The following is a 22,183-nucleotide window of genomic DNA, read 5'->3' as shown; positions in this document are numbered from 1 at the left end:
TGAGCTACCAGGACAAGCTGCCCCGTGCTTCCGAAGCAGGCGGGAGAAAAGCGAACCACAGCGTAGCCACAGAGCCACAACCCCTTTCAGGTCAGTGATGGCTCCTGTATCAAAAGCTGAAAGTATCTGATAGGCACCAGCTGGTGAGAGTTACCCATCATTCTGGGTGCGTGGCTTCACAAGTTTTCAGAAAAATATTAAAACATTTGTCTTAACAAATCTGCTTTCTGGAAGTCTGAAAAAAAATGAGGGCACTACTTGTTGAAAACTACGTCCTTGTGGACTCAGACATCTCAAGGTAAATATGGGTGAACCATTTCAGAGACAAACTCGAACAAAGAAAGTGATTTGAAAGTAATAGAACACTAAAAATAGAATCTAAATTGCACTTTAAACCGAGCAGACCAACTTGTCTGTTTTCCTTGGCCATAAGAAAGATTTCTAAACATCTTTTATTTTGAAATTGGAAAAGGAAAAGTACAGTTAATACAGCCAGATTAAGAGTCTCACAGTCCTTTCACATTTATGAGTTCAACGAAATCTATGTGAATGTGAGTTGTCAAATGCTTAATTTAGTGAAAAAACAAGTTTCATGTTGCTTCAAAACTCCCTGCTTGTGCTGGGCTGAGCTGCATTGGATTTATGGGAGTTATTTTCTGTCCTGAAAAAATAACAGATGCTGCTCAGGGCAAAAGGCTGTCAGAATCCTAAAGGTGGTGCATGACAATGCTCCATCCTGTTCTTCCTTATTGTTTTATCTGCTGTTACTAGATCCACACATCTGTGAACTCACTCAGAGGTTTCCTCTGAAAAAAAATCTCACTATCAAAGAACCACAGAATCACAGAATGTTAGGGGTTGGAAGGGACCTCGAGATATCAACAAGTCCAACCCCCCTGCCAAAGCAGGGTCACCTAAAGTAGGTCACACAGGAATATGTCCAGGAGATTTTGAATGTCTCCAGAGAAGGAGACTCCCCAGCCTCACTGGGCAGTCTGTTCCAGTGCTCTGTCACTCTCACAACAGCTACTGTCACGTGTTTTTCTTCATCAGTCCGACACCTGGCTGAGATGATTTGAATTTGGTTGGGTGAAGGCAAACTTTTCTATGATTTGATAGTTAAAAACTAATCAAGACTGACAAAGAAAAAAAAAAAAGTTCAATATTGTGTCTGCCTGTGCATAAGTACCAACCTCCAATATAATGGGGGAGGTGGGGTGTCTATGAAGCCAGAAACACAGGCCAGCAGAAGCAAAGCCCACCTCTGTAGTTTCCTGAAACCAGGAAGGACAAGAATGGTTTGCACTTCAAGACCCAATTTTCTAGGCAGGATCCTTGGTCAGAAATGATCTGACCAGATCCCATCTGAGGAACAGGAAAGAACAGTATCACCACTGATCAGAATCAGTGTGTGCAAGGAAGGGGGAGAAACTTAGAGTATCTGGGACTGTTCTAACCCCCAAACTTTTCACCAGAGAATGCATTATTAAATGGTGATTTCTATCAATAGAGACTTTATTTATTTTCTGGGGATAAAAGAAAGAAACCCCCCCAGTTATATTCTGACAATTTTGGTGCCTTAAACTCTAATTACTCCTTTGAGCCAGGAATAGTTTATCTGCTCTCTAGAAAAATTTCTTCAATACAAATGAACCGACATCTGACTGCCCCAAAGGTTTGATGTTAAATCCAAGTCATGTACAAAAGTGATGCTGTACAGAAGCAATGCCCTCCCTGGTCCTAATGGGACTGAGTGAGAAACTTTCCAGCCCTCACGAGTTTTGACAGAAGATTGACTTTCAGCAGTAAGAGAAGGGCCTGAGGCATGAACTCTAACACACTCATTTGCACACTTGTACACACTGCCTGCAGGTTTTGAGATGTCTGTACCCACAACCTCGAGCTGCAGCAGCAGGATGTAGCAAGCAGCACTGCCTGTACTGTCCTAATGTGACATGAAAATTTTATTTTCTACAGGGAAAAACCCCAAACATGCATACTTGCACTCCCCAGTTCCCAAATCCCCAAATCAGATGCAGGGCTAAGGAACAAAAGAGCTCCACGTGGCAAGTGAGAAAGTGGAATATTTATTCACAGCATGCCTGATGCTGAGTGAATCTTTTCCAAGGATTTCTCAGCTATTGTCAGAATTTGAGAAGAAAACACCCATCATTCTGTGAGAAAACTTTGTCTTCTTCCTTTTTCCAATTAAAAAGGGCTGTCCACATTGAAAGAATACAGCTGAATGAGTATTGCTCTTGACTGTGTAAAGCTTTTGCTTCTCAATGTTTGGAAGGGGCAAAAGAAAAAATAAAACAGGAATTTGAATAAACCAGAAATCCTCTCCTAGAGATACTGTGAAATACAAAAGAAAACCAGCACATCGAAACAAAGGAAAAAGTAGAGCTGAATTGAAGGTGATGCTGCTCAGCTTGGCACTGGAGGAGACAGGGTGAGTCTCTTGTACCTGGAGATGAATAGCAGTAGCAGTCCATTACTGAATGTTTTCTTCTCCAGTGCTGTGAACTTGGGAGTCAGCTGTCAAGACAGCATTAGAGAACGGCTGAAATAGTTTTAAAGTACCCACTTCCTCCTAATGAACAGTCTCGCTGAAAGACAACTTTTGTGTTTTAAGAATCAGTATTTTTTTTTCTTCTGCTGAAGCTTTCAATATTGATCAGTGAAAGTACTGCAGAAGAAATGGTGATAGTGGGGAAAACATACTGCTGCCTTAGCAGCTTCTTATCTTCTCACACCCAGCAGAGGTTGAGCAACTCCCCAGCATCCTCATAAATCTCAGCGAGTGTGAGTGAGGGAATGAGAAAGGAGAGGAGGGAGGACATGAAGTTAAAAAGATTCCCAAGGTCACAGTGGGTAACCCTGCATAAGTGCAGCTGAAGGGAACAGGCAAGAGCCATGCTTCTCCATCTTCATAGCTTTTTGGAGAAATGATGTATGGAAAGCAGCAGTGTGTCACTACCACCTGTTCTTCACTCAGGGTCCCCTTCATGCTCTTGTCTGTCACAATCCATGTAAGAAATGAGCTAGGTAAGAAATCCAGCTCCACTCCAGCTTCTTCCCTCTGTTGCAGCCCTCACAGAGGAACTGTTCTCTAATCGAGTCTGTTTCCATCAACCATCCCACTGCCCAAATCCCCTGAGGCTGTGTCTGCATGGCTGGGTGCAAACAGACCCAAAGACTTTGCTCTCTCTGCACTTGGAGATGCCCAGGCGCATGCTACATTTGACAGGATTCAAAGATGTTTTCCTGTGGGCAACAAACACTCACAGTTCTGACAGTAAATATCAGCAGGGGAGTCCCAAGAGTATTGCCAAGGGCTGTAAGCTCTTACCCATCAGGCTATAAAATTACTCCTAATTCAAATGGAAGGTATATTGTTCCCACGAAGAGCTAATTATGTAGCAGATCGGTACTCTGCAGCTCTAAAATCTTCCTCTTTTATTTTATTTTTTTTTTATTTTTATTTTTTTTTTATTTTTTTCTTTTAAATATGCTGCTGTCAGGGAGTAAGTAGGCTATTGGGTCAGGCAGCTCCAAGGTCTGCTCCACAGGTAGGTTGTCCAGAAGACCAAAGCATTACCAAACCCAGAGGACAAGTCTCTTACATTCTGACAAGTTTTCTACATCCCTAGAGATTTTACATTTCCAGCTGATCACCTCACCACAGACTATGTCACTACACCCATCACAGAACCTGACATTTTCTGGGATAACATTTCCTTTAAACATAACACTGATAATACAGCAAACGAGATTTCCCTGTCACTGACTAGTGAGAGGAATGAATGCAGCTCTGCAGTCTGAGCTGCTGTGCTATTGTAAATTCATTAGTTATACCTCATTTGGGCCACTGTGAAGTAATTATGTAAAACCTCTCACACTGTGCTTTAAACCCTTTAAATATTCTTTACAACCAAGCAGCAAGAGCAATTCCACCAAGGTAATTTTCATAAATATCACTGTAAACTATATGAGGGACTGCTCTAATTACCTTTTGCAAGATCGTATGAGAAGTGTCTTGCCACCACTATTTGTAAGCCTCTAAATGACCTGGCACAAAGTTACTAAAAAGAACAAATTAATTATCAACCAAGATGTCCATTCATAGACCAGTAGGTCAAACACTAATAAATGTGTTTGTTCTAACTCATAATACAGCAGGCCCCATTCTGGAATGTGTTGTATAGTCACGCTGGCACAAACAGGGACTAATCCCCCACAATTACTGGGGATAAACCAGCACAAAAAAATCTAACTGAAACAAAGAAAAATATCTTTTTTTTTTTTTTTTTTTTTTCCTTTAGTGTCTCTGATTTCCATGAGTGCTTTATATGAGCAATTTTTCATCCATTATAACAAGTCAAAAGGGTGGAACAAATTATTCCCATCCCTGGTGCAGCAAACATGGTGGCCATCACCAACTTTGCAAAGACCAAAAGGAACAAGGCAGACACAATACACCAGGAATGTATTCCTGACACAGGACCAGTGAGGATGGTAGGAAGCACCAGTCTTTTCCAGCTATGAGATGACAGTGGAGACAGAGCAGGGCAGAGGTATTACATTTCACTAGGTGCCTTCACAAGAGGACAGTCAAGGGTGTAGAAATGAGAGCAAAAGCTCCCTAGCACCTCTAAACAGTGCCAGTGAATAAATGAAAATATTTTGGGTGGGTCACCTCCTCCTCCCTTAAAATAATGGCCTAACTGCTTAACACAGTGCCAGATACCCTGGAAGTTCCCCTCTCTAATCCTGCCTGGTCTCCTCCCACAGAGAGGGCAGAGACACTTCCATATCTTGCTGAAGTAGGGACAGCCCTGGCTGTCATTCATATGACATCTCCTCTCAGGACAAGGAGGTGGTGAAGGTCAAAACATTGCAGTTGCAGCTTCATGTTAATCATCCATTCACCCAAAGACTGAATGCTTGCAGCAAAACGTCATTTTGCATTCCCTGTCTGTGTTAGGGCAAGAAAATTCTGCTCACAAGTTACCTTGGAGCTGCTCCCACATTAAAATCCAAGTGGGTGTCAGGGTGTTGCAATTATCTTCTTTGTTTGCTGATGGGGAACAGGGCTGTTCTTATGAAGATGAAAAACCAAGCACTGAGAGATGAGTTTCCCTATGTCCTCAAGAGCTGCCACATCTAAAGGACTGTAACTTGAGCTCTTGCATGGTCGCTCACATTTTCACTTGGATGACAAGATATCTCAGAGCTTATTTCTGAGGCTCTGCTTTCTGCCAGCCAACTGGGGATGTGGAAAAAAAGCTCTTCCCTACTCTCAGCCCAGGGCGAGGGCAGAAGACAGTGACAGCAAGGCCTGAATTCAGGAGCAACACTCTCTTCCCTTCCTGAATAGCCCCCCTAGGGAAACATAAAGCTCTTTTCACTTTCACAGTCCTCCCTTTTACAAGCAAGAGACTTCTGATCACTAGAGTAATGTTTTAACTCACAGTGAGACCGAACTCAGCGGCAGACAGATGGATGGACTCCCTCAAGGCAGGCAGTGCTCTAGTTGTTTAGGAACTTGTTTGTTTGCTTGAGTGCATGTTTTAAAGAGAGAAAGTGATCAAGTAAGAGGTGATAAAGACATGAAAATGAAGAGGATGAGTTAGGTTAATATTGTGCAATGAAACACAATCCAACTAACTGAAACAGAATCAGACTTTCCACCTACTTTGTCACTGCATCTGTCCTGCAGCTGGTAGCTCTGAGCATCCCCTACTGCAGGAGGGTTTAAAGGTCACAGCATGACCACCACACTGTGCAATATTTATACATACATACAGTGAAAGAGAGAAATACATGCTGATGATGTCCCAGTGAGAAGCAATCTTTAGTGTTAAGGGACTATTCAAAGGAGTTGAGGGGAAACCTGTGACTACTGGAGACAGAGACTTATTGCCAAGACCTCAGCCTCCTACAGCTTCCACAGGGTCCTGCAAAGCATACAAAATGGATTCCATGCCAAAATACCATGATCTCACAACTCTTCCTTTGAAGGTCAGCAATTCTGAGTTATAACAGACTCCTTAAGCCCCTACATTTGCTGTAGAGGCTCCATCCAACTTATAAAAATGTCTTCATGTAAGTGTTGCATATTTACTGAGTGTTATTCATATCATACATTCTACAAAAATATGTTACCAGAAAGCACTCCTTCATGGAGAATCCAGAAAATCAGAAGTGAGCACAAACCTGTGGGGATCATCCGGGTCACAATTTGGTAGAAAGTTAGTGACAGCTTCTGCTACTTCTTCATTCAACAGCACATCCCAGAGGCCATCAGTAGCGAGGATCAGAACATCATCTGGCCCATGCTCATACTGCAGGAGGTCATAGACTCTGACCTAAAACAAAAAAACCGAGAGACACCCATGAAGGAAGAGACTGTCAGGCCTGTTTGTGAAACACTGACGAGTTTAACTGCAAGTTAGCAGGTTTGGCCAGGGCACAGAAATGCCTCTCCTGCAGCACTGCTGGGGTGGTATCCAGTTTGGCCCTTGGGCCAGCAGCTCCTTCTGCCCCAGCTGGGATGGACACAAGTGCTCCTGAGCACGGCTGCCAAGTACCGTGCCACCCGCTGCCAGCAGCAACCTGAACCTCCCCCACCCTGCAGCCTGGTTTGGCGTGTGAGGCTCTTCCCCATCACTGGCAGGACTAGTCAGATGGAAACTGAATAATTTATTTAATGAATGTTTGATATTTTCTAATAAAATATTCACAAATAATTGTTTTCACTATTTGTCCAGACCCATTTAACTCTGCCAGATAAATTGCACCCATTTGGAAGTGCCTGTGTGGCAGAAGGCATCACATTTGTTTTTCTAAACCTGAGGCAGCTGCTGCACTCAAGAATTACAGAGTGTAGTTTGATGAAATGGAGAGAAATCATTTACCTGCTCAGTTATGTGTAGCTGTAAGGAGTTCAGTGGGTAAAAACCAATTCAAGATCTGCACAAAAGTGAACCCCCAGGCCTATCCACACAATTAAAACCCCCACTGGCTTCACCTTGCCAGCCCGCAGCCGCAGCCAGGCTGACCGCTGCTGCTGGCACCTGCCCCACAGCCTGCCTGGAAAAATAATTCCACTGTCCTCTCCCCGAGGAGGCTGGGGAAAGCCAGGAGTGGAGGGAGCAGACGTGCCAGGGGGCTGTCAGCTGAGCCCCAATACCAGCAAGAGGCCGTGGCAAATGTTTTTCAAATGAGCCTTTAGCTCAGTGTAACTCTGCTTCCAGCACAGGCTGTACTCCAGCTGACAAATGGCCCGCCAGTCCCGGGCTGCGATGGGGGAGCCGTGAGGAAGAGCTCAGGGAGCGCTTTAATTACGGCGGCAACAACCGTGGTTTGCAAGGAGCGTGACAACCTTGGCAAGGCAGGCACAGGAGAAAACCATCATCTGTACTCAAGTTTGGAAACGGGGCCTCTCGTCACGCACTCCGCTCCAGCCTCAGGCTCCGCTGACAGCCGCGGCAGTTGGGAAATTTGTCGGGACAAGCACTTGGCATCACTCGGAAATACGAGCTGTTTTATCCTCCCTCCTGGTGCATTCTCCCCTTAGGAGCCGTGGAGAAGGCAATGCACATAAAATGCCTGGACCTTTTAATGTAATTATGATTTTATGGGGCTGCAACCAGTACCAGAGTTTAAAAAAAAAAAAAAAAAAAATCACCTAGACCTGACTGCTAATCCTCACTTGTTCGCCTTTCACTCAAAGGCACAAGAAGGTCATTTGTAATACGTAACCTACACTTCATTATCTAAGGTAGCAGCTGAATAAGGGCTTTGGAGAGGATTAAATCAAGGAAAGATACTTTCTTCATTAGAGCATATCTCCTTATTCAGACTGAGTGGGAATACTGTTAGAGAAAAGATCCCTGTGTGCAGTACAGATCTCACTTCAAGCTCACTGCACAGAAACCAGTAGCTGTCAGAGTCCCCATCTCCCAGAATTTAGTTCAGCCTCTAACTGCCCAGGGTTTCACTTCATAAATCACTGAGGTGTGGAGGGTATGTTGGCCAACACAGCCATCAATAAGCAGCACATGTTCTGGTCAGATCTCTTGGGTACAAGCAAATATTTGAGAGAGCATCAGGGTTAATGCTCAGGGATGCACTCAGCAGCAAGGCCCTCAGAGGAATAACCAAGCTTGGAATGTCAGTGCTGGAAAAAACACACCTACTGTGGCTCTCCCACTCAGGCAAAGTACACATTACACCACAAAATCATTTCTGCAGTGTTGATGGGGGAGAAGGCAGGAAGGCAAAGCCATGCATCACTGATTTGAATCTTCCCAAAATGAACAATCTCATCTCACCGAGGAGTCGCATAGGGGCTTATAAGAAATTTTTCAAAGGTACCTGCAGCCAGTCCACCAAGGTCCAATCCTTGGTGCAGCACAATGCTAGAGCAACACCCACAAGAGACTATTTTATCAAGAATATGCTCAGCTTTTTTTTGGGAAAAAAACCCAAACAAACCAAACACAAACCCAAACCAATCACTATTTTATGGGTAGTTTTGGAACAAAGTAGTTACTTCTTAAAAGTAAAAGTTGTGTGAGCACCTCCAGAAAAGGTTGCCATTGAGAAGGGATTGGATGTCAGAAGAGGTGGAGAGAAGGGCAGTGGGGTGAGCAATGAGGGATGCTAGGCTGGTATCCAGGCTAAAGAAAAGAGAGTATCAAGGCTACAGGAGGCAAACTTGGGGCAACTTCAGGTAAGGGCAACTCTTATATAAAAGAAGGACCAATTGGGCACTCACCAAAATGTTTGCTGAAAATGCAGCTTTGGCAGCCTTCCAGTTACCACAGCAGCAACGTCCACAAATGACTTTTATTCTTAAATTCTTTTTCCAGTTTTCCCTCCAATTTCTAAAATACAGCTATTGGTATCCCCCATATATTGCAGACAAAAATGAGTTAACTTAGGGCTGTCCTGCCTATCATAGGTTCAAGTGATGCTCACAGACCACCTCACCCAGGTGCAGAAATAAGCCAGCTCCTAACCCTTCACTTTCCTGCTAGCACACACCCCCACAGTGTGCAGCACTCCAGAGCATACCTCACACATACTGTACAGAAAAGGCGAAGGAGTGTGATATGCCAGAGTTTCAGAAAGATGAGGAGTGATCCAGGGAGTTACCTAAGTGCCTGCAACAGCAAGCAGCCCCACAGTACTGTGAATCTTATGTCACCAAAAGCAGCTCATTGGCTCCAGTGGAAATCACTCTTTTTTTTTTTTTCTTTCCCCAGTTCTAAAACCAATCTTCCCAATGACTGCCCTCCTACCCATAGATGTATTTCAGGAAACAACAGCGAGGTTTAAGTGATGTTCTCTCTGTGACAAGTTTGCACAAAGCTGAACGCACTGCAAAACTGCTAGAGCAGTTGGCCAGACACTGACTGGCAATGCAGAGGTTTCCTTAACTGGTGCTGCACCCTCAACAAGTTTCCTAGCAATTCCACCCCAAATCTTCAATCTTTCCCTTGTGACTCATTGCTTTGGCTGCCAGATGCCAATGCTGATAGCGCCCCACAGAATTCATGACCTCTTCCTGAAACAACATGGGCTGCCTATGTTCTGTTCTCTGCCTTCCATGCTGTCCCAAGAGCTTTGTCAGCAACCTCTCCAGCCTACCAACCCCTTCTGTGCTGCCCTGGAAAACTTTCTAATTCTTTAAGATCTCTCTGGAGTATCAGGCAGCCCTCAAAGTTGCCCAGTTTGGTCACCATATTTCTACCTGATCTGTCTTGATGAAGAGAGGCTGACCTGTGAACCAGCAGAATTTGACTTGAGCAAACCAGAGCCAGCCAAAAAGAAGGAGCACCAGAACCTTGGTAGCACAGCCATCCATGGCAGCAAGCACTGGGCTACACTCTATTTTATCCTGACTGGTACTGACAGATGTCTGCTGATAGGTAACAGCAGATACACACCACTAGAGCTCTTAGTCACACACGACATCATTCTGAACATGTCTTATGCAGTTTGTCACATAAGGCCCTTCTTCAATCCAGGTGTTTGTTTCTCATGTTGCTCACCTACATGCAGTCAAGACTGCCGAGAAAAATGCTCTGGAGAAAAATGCTCTGGGCAAGCAACGAAAGGAACAGGTGGGCTGGTTTGATATTTACATTTCAAATGGACCTACCCACCGGTCAAAAAACCTGCACTTGGCTGCTGAAAAGGAGCACAGCAGCTCTGCGAAGGCACTGAGGCTTTTTTGACAGGGTTGCTTTTAAGAGGCAGCCAACGTTGAGTCCCTGCGGCTGGAAAACCATTCACAGCAGAGTGACACATGAGCCTCCAGCCACCTGAGGTGCTCCTCAGCAGCAGCCCCGGGGGAATTTGAGCCAAACAACAGCCCACATTCACTAGCCTGGGCTATTGATCAACTCAGCTACTTCAATAAATTAAACCCTTTCTTAATTGTATCGCCCCTTTTTATGTGCATTGTTATCCGGTGCAGCTTCACTGGCAAGCGACGAGATCTTTCAATACTACCCTCCAAGTAATTTATATGTAAATAATAAAAAGCGGGTCCCAACACTGCTCCCTGCAGCACTCACCAATTAATCTCCTTTTAGCTTTTTACTGCCACCCTTTGTTTCCTGCCCTTTAGCCAATTTCCAGTAGACTGTGCCAACTTTCCACTTAGTCTGTAGCTTCATATCTTTTATATTAATAACCTGTGATGCAGAACAGTTTCTCAAACGTTTTCTGAGAAATCAAAGTGCTCATGCAAGACCATCTACTGCATTTATTATTATTTTTTTAATTCTCTGGTAGACGTAGCCCTGAAGGACTTCAAGCCACTAAAGCGTGATGTTTGCCACCTTGGCTCTCTTTGATCATACTGTACTTCTCTACGAATTTGCCACGCTTCTTCCTTTCAACAATGTAATTCCTGAAGATTTCTCCAGAAGGCAGATGAGAATCTAAAACGGTCGCCTTTGACGTATTTGTGGAGTTGTCAGAAAGATTTAACTAACGAAACTGAAAGATAAAAATTCTCCTTCATTACATTTGTAACATTTGCTGTGGTGTCTGGCTTCGGGTTCATTGCTGGCAAGGGCCAAACGCTGCCATCAGGGCCACGCCGCTCCCCACCGAACGGCTGAGCTGCCTTTCAAACAATTTCATGATGATCCTCTGCTTTTCAGCTACAACAAGGTGGCTCTTGCTGAGCTTCAAAAAGCAGAATTTCCTGCTGAAAGCTTTCAAATGAACTGTTCCATTATGGAAAATAAATATTTAATTCCATGCCAAAGAGCCTCAGCCATGGCTTGCCTGCTTTGTGCTACTCCAGTTCATTATAAAAGGCTCAATTCTCTAGAGCTCACCAACCTGCAAAAGTCCTCCAAATCTGGTCTTGTAACAGCTGAGCCACTGAATCCTGATTACATTTGTCAGTCTTGGCTAGATGACTTCTCCTCCCATAGCCTGGCACTCAGTCAAAGTGTCGTTTCACACCACCCTCAAATTACTTTTATATGCCTATTTCTGGATGCAGTCTCAGGGACACTTACCTTTCCTTCAGCTAAATTTTAGTGGATATGGAATACTAGAGCTTTGTCACGCTGGAAGTAAAATGTTCTGAAGTCACACCACATTCACCCAATTTGGGAAAGGATGGCACAGAAACAAAAGCCAGAGGACTTGGATCCTCCTTCTGTCACGGCTCTCTGTGCCACTTAATTTCCTGTGTCTCCTCTTTTCCAGGTCTGGAAACCAGACATTGTGCTTCTCTACCCCTATATAAACAATCTGAAATCCAGTGCTGCACAGGGGCCAAATGTAACTGCTGCTTGATGCCACTGCCTTTACTTCCAAATGCCGTACTTCCCAGATGGCAGCATGAAAATGTTGTTTCTTGATGCTAATTTCTGAGCAAGGTGCAGTGTCTATGTACGGACAGAACAAGTCAGGGGAAAACATAAGGAGAAAAAGCACTGGGGACCTCTCTGGGATGAAAAGGAAGAGATGACTAAGAGAAAGAGGTGCTATGGAAAGCAAGCTGGAGCGTGTGTTGGTTCCTAACAGAATTCAGGGATTTTTTTTGCCAGTATGTCTGAATTGAGGTGGATGGTGTTCTGTCTCTCCTGCTCCTGCCCTCATCTATTTTTGCTGAATTTAGCTGTGAAGAGACCGTAGAAACAAAGCCAGTTTTGCTTCCCTTTTGCAAAGCAGTTAAGAGATCCTTAAACGTGGATTGCATGTGAACTGGACGTCATCTTCCAGAATTTGAACATATACAGACACACTCCACACAAATCAGAAAAGCCCATGAGAAGCTTTGGTTTATACACAGAGACAAATACTGCAGCAGCAATTGGCTGATACTGCTGAGATACTCTGCTGCAGCCATTACATTCCCCAGAAACACTGGGTCTCAGCATGCCAGAAAGAAAAATAAACAGGTAGAATTGCATCATTTTGCTGGCACTGAACAAATCCATCACAGTGATGAGGGCAGAGCTGCTGCCTGGCTGGCTGAGGAAAACAGCAGCAGGTCCCAGGTGAGGGTTACCACACATTCAAAGGGGGGAGAGGACTGACAGCAACGAAAACACAAAGAAGGTGTTGTCTGTAGAGATCCTGTTTTTCTTCAGGGCCAGAATCTCTCATCACTTTTTAGATTTTTATTTTTGAAGAGTCAATGTTGTATGCAAAGTTAATTGAATAATTTGGTTCCTTCCTAGCAGTATTATGTCATTTGTGTATTTTTCTTCTCGCACTGCTACAGCAAGCAATAAATTCAAGGTCAAATACTGGGTATGGCTAAAACTCCAGCACACCACTTGACAGTGGATGGCTCTAAGCATTTGGGCTATGGAAGCAAAGGCTTCTCTTTTGGTGCTGTCATCAGATGGTCTGCCCTTGCTTAATTTTTAATGAAAAATATGTTTCATCTGTTCCTTGACATAGGAACAGGAATGCAGCTACAGAGGGGAAAAAAAGTGAGGTTTGCATGTTTCTTGTTAATAAACACATTCAAACCCCTTTGGAAAGCTTCATAACATTCACTGCAAGGACTCGTGGTCAAAAACTAGAATTGTTTGTGGCAAGGCAAATCAAAATTGTGGAGGCATTTAAAATTACCCCTAATGCAAATACTGCATTATCCTCTCATTATACCATCACTTGAGAACGCACACTGCCATGTCTGCCATTGCCTGGTGTTTGCACAAAACCATCATAAAGAATTAAGAACTGGAGGTGAAGAGGTGACCGATGGAAGCATAAAGCACTCGTCCAATCACCTTTGTCATTTCCCTGCTTAGGAGGTGGTCTGGTATCCTCTGTGTAATGCATGACACTAAACTACCCTGGAGGATACCCAGTGCTGCCTTCTGATTTACATCAGCTTCTGTGAAGGCAGCATGATCTAGGCCTCAAGGGGAGCTAGAACACATTAAAATGGGGAGATGGGCATCTGATGATGAGGCTATGGGATAACCACAGACCAAGGAGTGAGAAGGCATCAATGCCCCATCAGAGATGTGGAACGATTGGAGCCAGAAGACACAGTAGCTTACAACATTCCTACTATGTGGATGTTACTCACATACTGCACATTTAGGAAGGGCTGCATGTTACCTGGATCAGAATAAACAACTTGGGAAGAAGAAAGTAAGCACATTAAGGATATCCATTTCTTTCTTACAAATCTGATAGTAGAACCATGGCTGTTTTACCTCAGGAGATGAGGACAGGAAAGGTTTGATGTATATATTTGAGTCATGCACTTTCAGGTCATGGTCTCCCAGTCCTCGTGTCACTCCAATTGTTGCCATAACCCGAGCCTGAAAATAAAGAAAAACAATGGGATCAGATTTTCTAATATGCACTGTGTTAATAGGGAAAAAGAGAACATTGCTACCCTGCAACTGCTACAATTTGGGATGAATTCCCTTTTCTTTCCTAGGAACCCTAGATTTAACATAGATAATCAGCTTCAAAGCTTTTCACACTCACATCACCTCCATTTTCCTGACTATTCCAAGCTTTGTATCCATTCACATCCCAGTCTTCATGGACTCATCTTAGATTGTGACCATCTGTAAGGGTCTGGGAACTATGGAAACCTAACCCAGTCACCTCACTGTCCCACACCAGCCTATGAGAGCAGTCCTTCAGCAAAGTATACTGTTACTACACAGGTTTTAAAAAAAGGATGAGGAGCCTAATTACTCACCTAAGGAACCCGTGGGCTCTTCCTACCTACATACTGCCAATATATTCCCTCCACCCAGGACAAGTCCCAAAGGCTACCTTAAGCTGCTGAACACAGGTGACAGTGGCACTGACCCACAGTGCTGTGGACAGACAGCCTAGGGCAGACCTGCTGGTACCTGGGGTCTACCCCTGCTCAGACACCCTTCTCTGCAACTCAAGTTCTCTCCCAAGAGGATCTTCTTCATTAGAAATTCTTCAAAGATCAACCAGGCAGACAACCTCACAGGGAACCTTGCTCTCTGCTGTCTGCGTATCTCTTCCCCCAAATCCAGTTTAGACACAGCAGCTTCTGAACAAGAGAGCTCTCGGCATCAATAACAGCAAGCAACAGACTCAAAATTATTTTGCCTCACTAACCCCTGGCTCCATAAGGCAATAAGAAAGTAAATTAAAAAGATGTGCATGAAACATTTTGCAAATAATTATAAACCTACCCAAATTCAAAGATAAGCTGCAGGTCTGAACCTTCAAAACTTGGACTAATTTTTCAGAGTGTGTATTTTTGCAGAGATAAGAACCTAATGCAGCAGGGGAGCACTATTTAGAAACACAGCAAGCATACCAATATTGGCAAGCTGACACCACTACGTCCTTATATTGATCCTATTGCTGCATCCAGCTAAGCTTGCTGGGATCAGCACTAATGATCTCACTGTTCTTAATCACAGAGCTGGAAACAAAGTACATCCAAACAGAATCGTTCATTTCTGTCTTTCAATAAAAAACTATCAGCATTCACACAACAGAAAAATTGGACAGTGAGTTCACATACACTAGATGAATAAGATAAAGTGAAGGGGTGTTAATACTTCCCAGATCCTGATCTGATCCCTCCTCTTCCTAAATTAGGGCTTTGCATCTCAGAGGACTCTAAAAAGTTATACCCTCCTGCTTTGTTTTTAACAAATGTGAGGTACTTTGCTATCTTCACCCAGCCTAGTTATATTTTATAATGAGACCAGGGACATTTAAAATCAATTATTTAAGACAGTCTCATTGCAGCCTATTTACATGAAAGAAAAACTAAAGCAAACTGAACAGCAAATGACTATGTGCTATAAAAATGCTTTTTAGTAAGTTGAGTTCCCCTCGCCAACCCCCAGACATGATACTGATTTATGACAGAAGATACTTTTTCAAGCTGTCAAAACGATAAAATAAAGAGGTACTGAGTGGAAAACAGTGGACTGCCACAGGCTAAATCAAGTGGTAAACAGCAGAGAATCCCTTCTTCCTTTGGTCTGGGGAAAGCAAATGTGCCCACCTTCTTGCCCTCTCCATATATAAGGGGAAACTTCAAGTCATCTTCCTCAATGATTTTGTATGCCCTGTGGGGGGAGAACAAACAACATTTATAAAGCTTGCACTCAATTAGTGACCCAGTGCCCTGAAACAAGTAGTGGTGATTTAAAAACAACAAACAAAAAAAATCATTATTTTCCTAGGGACTCTGCCTTTGAAACAAGTTGTGTATTTCTTTTTCTGTGGAAACATTTTCCCTGAAGAATTATCCATTTCACCAGAAAGAAAAGTGAACAGGAGGAAATATCTAACATGCCAAGCTGTTCCTTCTTCTTGCAAGAATAGAAGAGATGGGCAGGAATAAAGTCCTAAGCAGGTAAGAGATTGTTGGGTACAGCAACAGCTATATCGTAATACAGTGTCATTTAAAAAGAAAACCAAGCAAAAAGACAAACAAACTCAAACCCACCAAGCAGCTAATCAGTGACTATATTCACACTGTCAATGTGAAATTGTGAGCTACAGCAGGATGTGCACACAAAGTGTGAAACAGCTCTCTGACCCTGTTCTCACCTTTCAGAACCGCTTAAACCAATCCAAGCTTTACACACTGCAGAGTGGTAGAAGGATGTTTAGTGCTCATTTGACCTCGACTGCAACAGTCAAGGTTGTCAGAGATTTCACATTTCACAGCAGCTTTCCCATGGCCAAGAGACAAGAGAAGTAAATGCTCATGCTCTAGTTTACTGCGTGCCTGTGTACTCCACCTTTTACTCATCCAGCTGTTGACACTGATGAGGTGAGAAGGTGAGCAACTTTGCCAGTGAGAAATAAAATTAAAAAAAAAAAAAAAAAAAAAGACGGCTGTCATCTTCAGGGTCCTGTGGTTTGTATAACACATGCTTGAGTCAAGGTGCTGGGAAGCCTCTTTAGCTGAAGTACATCAGTCCAGAGGGAGATGCTTCCCTTCACACCACAAAACTGCCCCTCCCCAGCCTTTCTCTGCATGTTGTCTTTCCCTCCTGGCCCACTGTTGCCCAAGGCTCTTGGAATGACACCGTAATCATCCCCTGAGTGTGAGAGCCAACACTTCCCAACAATGTAGAAGGGAGAAGCAGGAGAGAAGGCACCGTGGTGGGTCCCCTGCCAGCCATTGCCAGCCCCTGCTCCGTGGCTCTCCAGCCAGGACGGCTGCTTGGGCTCCAGGGAGTCACATTCAATCAGGTTTAAGCAATGTGAAAGCTGGGACACAGACCAGCAGGAAATTAAAAAGTAAGGGTGAAATTCTATATTGTAATCAAACTACCGCATGCTTCACCTAAATATGGCATGGAGCTGGGATCAATAAATGGTGGTGTGTTACATAGCTATACATGCTGCATCACTTAAGTGAGCTTCAGACTTAAAGAGAGTAGCACAGCCCCACCTTTACATTTCCCAGTAATCACAGACAGGGCCCATATTAGGGTTTGGAGATGAAGGGAGAGGGAAGAAAAAAGGAAAAGCAACCCGAGTGCAAAGAAACAGTAGTGGAGGACTCTGCTTCCGTACTACAGAACATTACTTGCTGTGAAATGCCAAAAGGGAACCATGTGAGGTTTGAAACACACAGTGGGTGCTTTATGGGAGACCATGTAGTCAAAAATATCTTGGGTATATATATAAATATATATATATATATAACCATGATACTTGGGAATCTCTATAAAGGACAATAAAAGGAAGGTATTTAGGTGGCATTTTGTACTGGGAAGGGCAAGCAGATTAACTCTTAAACCAAAAAAAAAAAGGCACCAATGACTACAAATAGCCAGCATGATACCTCTACCATAAGGACCACTGTCCCTAGGGCCTTCAATGGTTACACAACAGCGCAAGGTTGCTGGAAGAATCCACATTGCAAGGGCTGAAGTTAACTTGTTTCATCAGCAGATGAGGAAGGGCAGCTGGCTCCCCTATGACCTCCTGAAGCTATGTGACTTAGCGAGGGAGGCCCAGAAGGCTACAGTGATTTGTTTTGTGGTTTCTTGCAGAAAAAATAACCTCTTGGACTCAGACCTTGGGTGTCAAGACTCATCTCAAACAGGCTTTTTTTGTTGCTGCTGCCTGAAAAATTAGCAGTGCTTGAAGAACAATGCTCAGAACTGCAATCGCAGCAGTGGAGCAGGCACAGACACACTGAAAAGCAATCTGAGACACTCCAGAAAAGTACCTATGTCCTGTATTACTAATGAAACAGAATTAATAATGTATGAGCGTGTGGTTTGCTGCAGGACAGCTTTTCAGCCAGCAGCTCAGCAACTGCACTGGGAAGAAAGAAGCTATGAAGTCTGTTTTGATTTATGCCCTGTGAAGCCTCCTGCACTTCGTACATGTGTTTATTTCACGCAGGCTACAACCTTCTGGACTACTTAATTTGATTTTATGTAATAGAGTTGCATTTAGACTTTCCATGTGCTGTTAAAGTGTGATGTATATAAAGTTATAGTATGGCAGTAGGTACAATCAAACACATGGAGAACCTGAGGGGGCTATTTGTTTTTTTCAGTGCCATCATGGCTTTATTCAGCCACCTATGTAATTCAGCCTAACTCACTATTTTAAAAAACACAGGGTTCTAACCTTCTACTGTCCCCATCCCCCCCCTCCACACCCCAAGAGGTCTCAGTGGCCACCAGGGCATGACAAGCCAGGTTATAAAGACAATGTCATGCTATTGCTTGCTGCTCTGAATGAGCCCAAATCCTGTCAAGTGCTTCTGCCACGTAAACCTCTATTTTTTCCAAATGGAAAACCAGGGAGGTGGAGGGAGGAGTAGAAAAGGAGAGCTTGTGCCCAGCTAGATCTAACTGCACTTTTTTTCACTTAACTTTGTTTCTTCTTTTCATTTCAACAGAATTATGAAATGCTACTGCTGTCCAAAAATACCGAACTAGGGCTTGACATATGTACCACCCACAAAGTTACATTTGGACACAGGATCAACATTTTGGAAAACCAGGCCAAATCGCACCAGGAGCCAAAAGAGATGTCAGAACGAAAGAACTAGGACTGACATGATGTTACTCATATGCTAACTGGAATCTGCTCTAAATACATGGTGAAAAAAAATCAGCAGAAGCTGCTAAGTGCACAAGACAATCTACAGAAGTTTCCTACAATGATGAGGTCATTAGCAGTGCTTTAGGCACTCCTCAAATAAAAGATTATCAAAGTTACCTGGATATTGCTGGGTCAGAACTTGAAAAACTGGTCAATTCCAAAACACAGATTTCAGAGCCAAAACCCTAGACAATTTCTGACATGTGTTATGCATTCTCTTACTAGTTTGTTCTTAGAATTGGCCTCTGACAGCACATACAAATTCAGGTAAGAGTAGAAGTTGTTCATGACAAAAAAAAACCCCAAAAAACCGCCCACAATATATTTTCTTTTACAGCAAATTGTGTAAGGTTACTGGTCATGAAAAGTATTGCATTGGCATCCCCCAGCACAACAGATGGTGGCAGAAACATAACCTGCCCTAACCTGGAAGGCTCAGTTCTGTGAGTAACAGGGGAATCCAGACTCTGCTCTGCTTTTTCCATAGCACTTGGGTTTAGAAAGTTGGTCTGTATTTCACATCTCTGCTAGTGTCACCTGATCATAAACTGAGAATTAAACCTAAGGAAATGCAAAAAGAATCATCATCAAAGGGCTTTAGCTTGAAGCACAGATCAATACCCATTTGTGGCAAGCAAGAAAAAGCTTCAGAAATGCCCTAGTTCATATTGAATACAAAGATGAAGGGTCTCCTTTGAGACAGGCTTATGGATTCAGTGTACTTCCATCACCGCTTTACTACAATTCTCTTAAAATACACAAATCCAGAACCATCCCCAACATGCCCAACACCTCCTGAAAATGCACCCCACAACGAAACTACCCCAGGTAACCAACAAACCTCCCTTATTCCAAGCTCACCTTTCCATGGTCATATCAACAGAAAAATAGGCTTTAATTCTTGAGCAGCATAAAACTTGACAGAAACTGTTTGTTTTTTTTCTCCCTTCCCACACAAGCAATCAATGGATTGGAGCTAACCCTTTGGATAACAGAGCTTAAATCACCATCCCAAAAGGAACTGTTTATCTCTAGTGTTGACTGAACTACAGGCATCAAACCAGAATATGTGCGTGCTTACTACCAAGAAGGACAGACCTGTAGGGCAGGGTAGGAACAGAGCCACTGAAAATTGTACAATCTATGCCTCAATGCAGCCATAATTTTTTCAAAAATGTCCTTAGGCATATGTGCTTCTGCAGAGTCAGGATCTCTAAACCCAGACCACACTGTCTGATACTTAGGTCAGTTATCTTTAATGTTCCACTGCCTCAGTATCTTTCCCCTGTTACTCATCTGACATGCAGCTTAATAAGGCAAATCTATGATAAAGAAAGATAATGAAAGAACACAAACTATAGAAATGCTTGTTAAGAGAAAAGATGATGGCAAACCCAAATCAACTGAAGATAACAGATGCATGTGTACACAGGCCCAAAACAATTTTTAGGGAATGACCTAAACTGAGATATTCTCACAGAATTTCTTTCAGGTAAAGAGAAAAACACACAAGTTTTAAAACATGCGTTTTCCCCAGAAAACTCAGAAACCCTTTCTTCTGAATCTGAAACTGTATAACGCTTCATTTTGTAAATCCCAGTTCTGCCTATGCATCTACAAAAAAACCCAAAACAAAACAAAACAAACCACCAAAAAAAAGACCAAAAAAAAAAAAAAGACAAAAAAAAGACAAAAAAAAAAGAAAAAAAAAATCTTAGTATGACTTGCACACACATATGATTTCTGGCTTCATCAAATCAGACTCGCAGGTGAGCTCTGGGGCTCCAGGGAGCCTTCCTTGTCCAGAGTCTGGACACTGGAAAGGATATAACCCCCCTGTACCACATGCTCCTTATCAAAAGAAGCTCTTTTGATCCTGGTCAGCCTTTTATAAAGATTTAAGGCACAGGCTTCTTGTCTCAGATGCTTACTGGAACACGGCCAATTTTTCAGCCCATTCCCACCTAATGGTGTACTAAATAGACCTGATGAAGAACAAATTGGGGAGAGGGTGGCCAACAACCTCTCTAGGTCTCCTTGCCTCACCAAAAAGAACACATCAGGACTGAGGGTAATTTATAAGCACCCTTCCTTGCTGCTTTTGGGCTCACGAGGCTTGCAAGGACAGAACAACCCTAGTGTGCATCCTTTCATTCACTGCATATTACTGGTTGAGCTTCCACTACTCACAGGTGATGGAAACTGTGTGTATATACTCCAGCTGCACATCAAGTGCAGTCTCACCAGGACTTCTAACAGTCTCACCAGGCCAAATCTTTTTTTTTTTTTCCCCCAGCGAATTTGCCCACTGGAGGGCTTACTAATATTTACTTTGTATCTTCTACTTTAAAAAGACAAACAGGAAGGTTTTCACCAACTTTCTGACAGATAAAGGGATATAGAGGAGTAAGTGAAGTGGGCTGTTAAAACCCTGTGGGCTTAATGCTCTGTGATGGACAGAAAAACTGTCTGTGAATTCACATTTTGCTGTACTTGTAGTTAAAAGGCTGTTCTGAGGAAGATGGGAGAGGGACTGCATGTTAGCCTCCTAGTCCCTGCTCCAAACTTGCTAGCTGGGATCCTCTGGAAGGAAAGGAGATTGCTGTTAAGGAGGAATCATGGAGCAAACTCTGCTGTGAAAGATCAGCGTAGCATAGGATGGGGCAGGCAGTGAGACACAAACAAGCAGAGGCCTCACCACCTCACAGAAGTGCTGGAAACTCCTCCAAGGAGCAAGAGATCTCCTCTCAGATAGGAGCCCCGCAAGTCAATCCTGGGTGGCAATGGAACAAAATACAATTTTCTAGGGACCCAGCTGAGGTTACATCAAATTTGTGTAGCTGGGGAAGCCAGAGAAAGCAATAGTGGGGGAAGAGACTGACCAGGAAGAAGAGTTGTTTTTGCTTGGGTTTTTAGATTGAAATTTACCTCATTTCAGTTTAGTTCTGGTAAAACAGACTGGGAGCTTTTTGTTTGCCCTTGCATATGTGGCACCTGATCTTGTGCCAAGGCAAAACACAGGCAGAGATGCACAGCCATGCAGGGACAGGCCTCAGATGTACTGCTTCCAGATGGAGATGCTCCTGTAGGACATGACTCAGACCAACCTCATCCTTGTTGGACTGACTTGGCCCTAAGAGAGGCCATTTATAAAGAGCTTTACCTGAGACTTAGGTTTTCTCTTTTGTGGCAACAACTATTAACTTTCTTCTTTCTGCTGTCTGCTGCCCTGAAGACACTGGCTCAGCTCCTGTGGCATGTGTGTGCACTTGGGGAAAACAGAGCCATTTGTCACTGTCAGGAGATGTGCTGTATGCAGCAGGTCAGCTCTCACCTCCCACTGCTCCTGCACTCAGTGAGGGCTGCAAATCCTGTAAAGATGCATAACATGCACATTGCAAACAGCCATTCATCATACCACAGAGCTGTGGCCCAGACACCCAGGCACAACCCAGCAAGCTGCTCTGGCTGTGCACACTGAGCAGCAATGTCTTGTCCTGCTCCTGGGAACCTTGCAATCAGACAAGAGAGCAAAGGAAAAAAAAACCAAAACACCCAGTGAGGCAAGGGGCTGTGG

At 43.6% G+C, this 22,183-nt stretch overlaps 1 protein-coding gene across 1 annotated transcript in view; it reads right to left on the bottom strand.

Moving 5' to 3' along the window:
• PPM1H (protein phosphatase, Mg2+/Mn2+ dependent 1H) overlaps window positions 1–22,183 on the bottom strand; it is a 130,968-nt gene that overhangs the window by 5,077 nt on the left and 103,708 nt on the right. The window contains exons 7-9 of the mRNA XM_071733501.1: window positions 15,527–15,590; window positions 13,722–13,829; window positions 6,220–6,371 (exon numbers count right to left, since the gene is read on the bottom strand). Of these exons, the coding sequence (XP_071589602.1) occupies window positions 6,220–6,371; window positions 13,722–13,829; window positions 15,527–15,590 (324 nt within the window). The remainder of the gene's footprint in view (window positions 1–6,219; window positions 6,372–13,721; window positions 13,830–15,526; window positions 15,591–22,183) is intronic.

The sequence above is a fragment of the Heliangelus exortis genome, chromosome 1 (genome assembly GCF_036169615.1).
Source record: "Heliangelus exortis chromosome 1, bHelExo1.hap1, whole genome shotgun sequence".
Lineage (NCBI taxonomy): Eukaryota > Metazoa > Chordata > Aves > Apodiformes > Trochilidae > Heliangelus > Heliangelus exortis.
The sequence above is the reverse complement of the archived record's forward strand: the minus strand, read 5'-3'. Positions and strand labels throughout refer to the sequence as shown.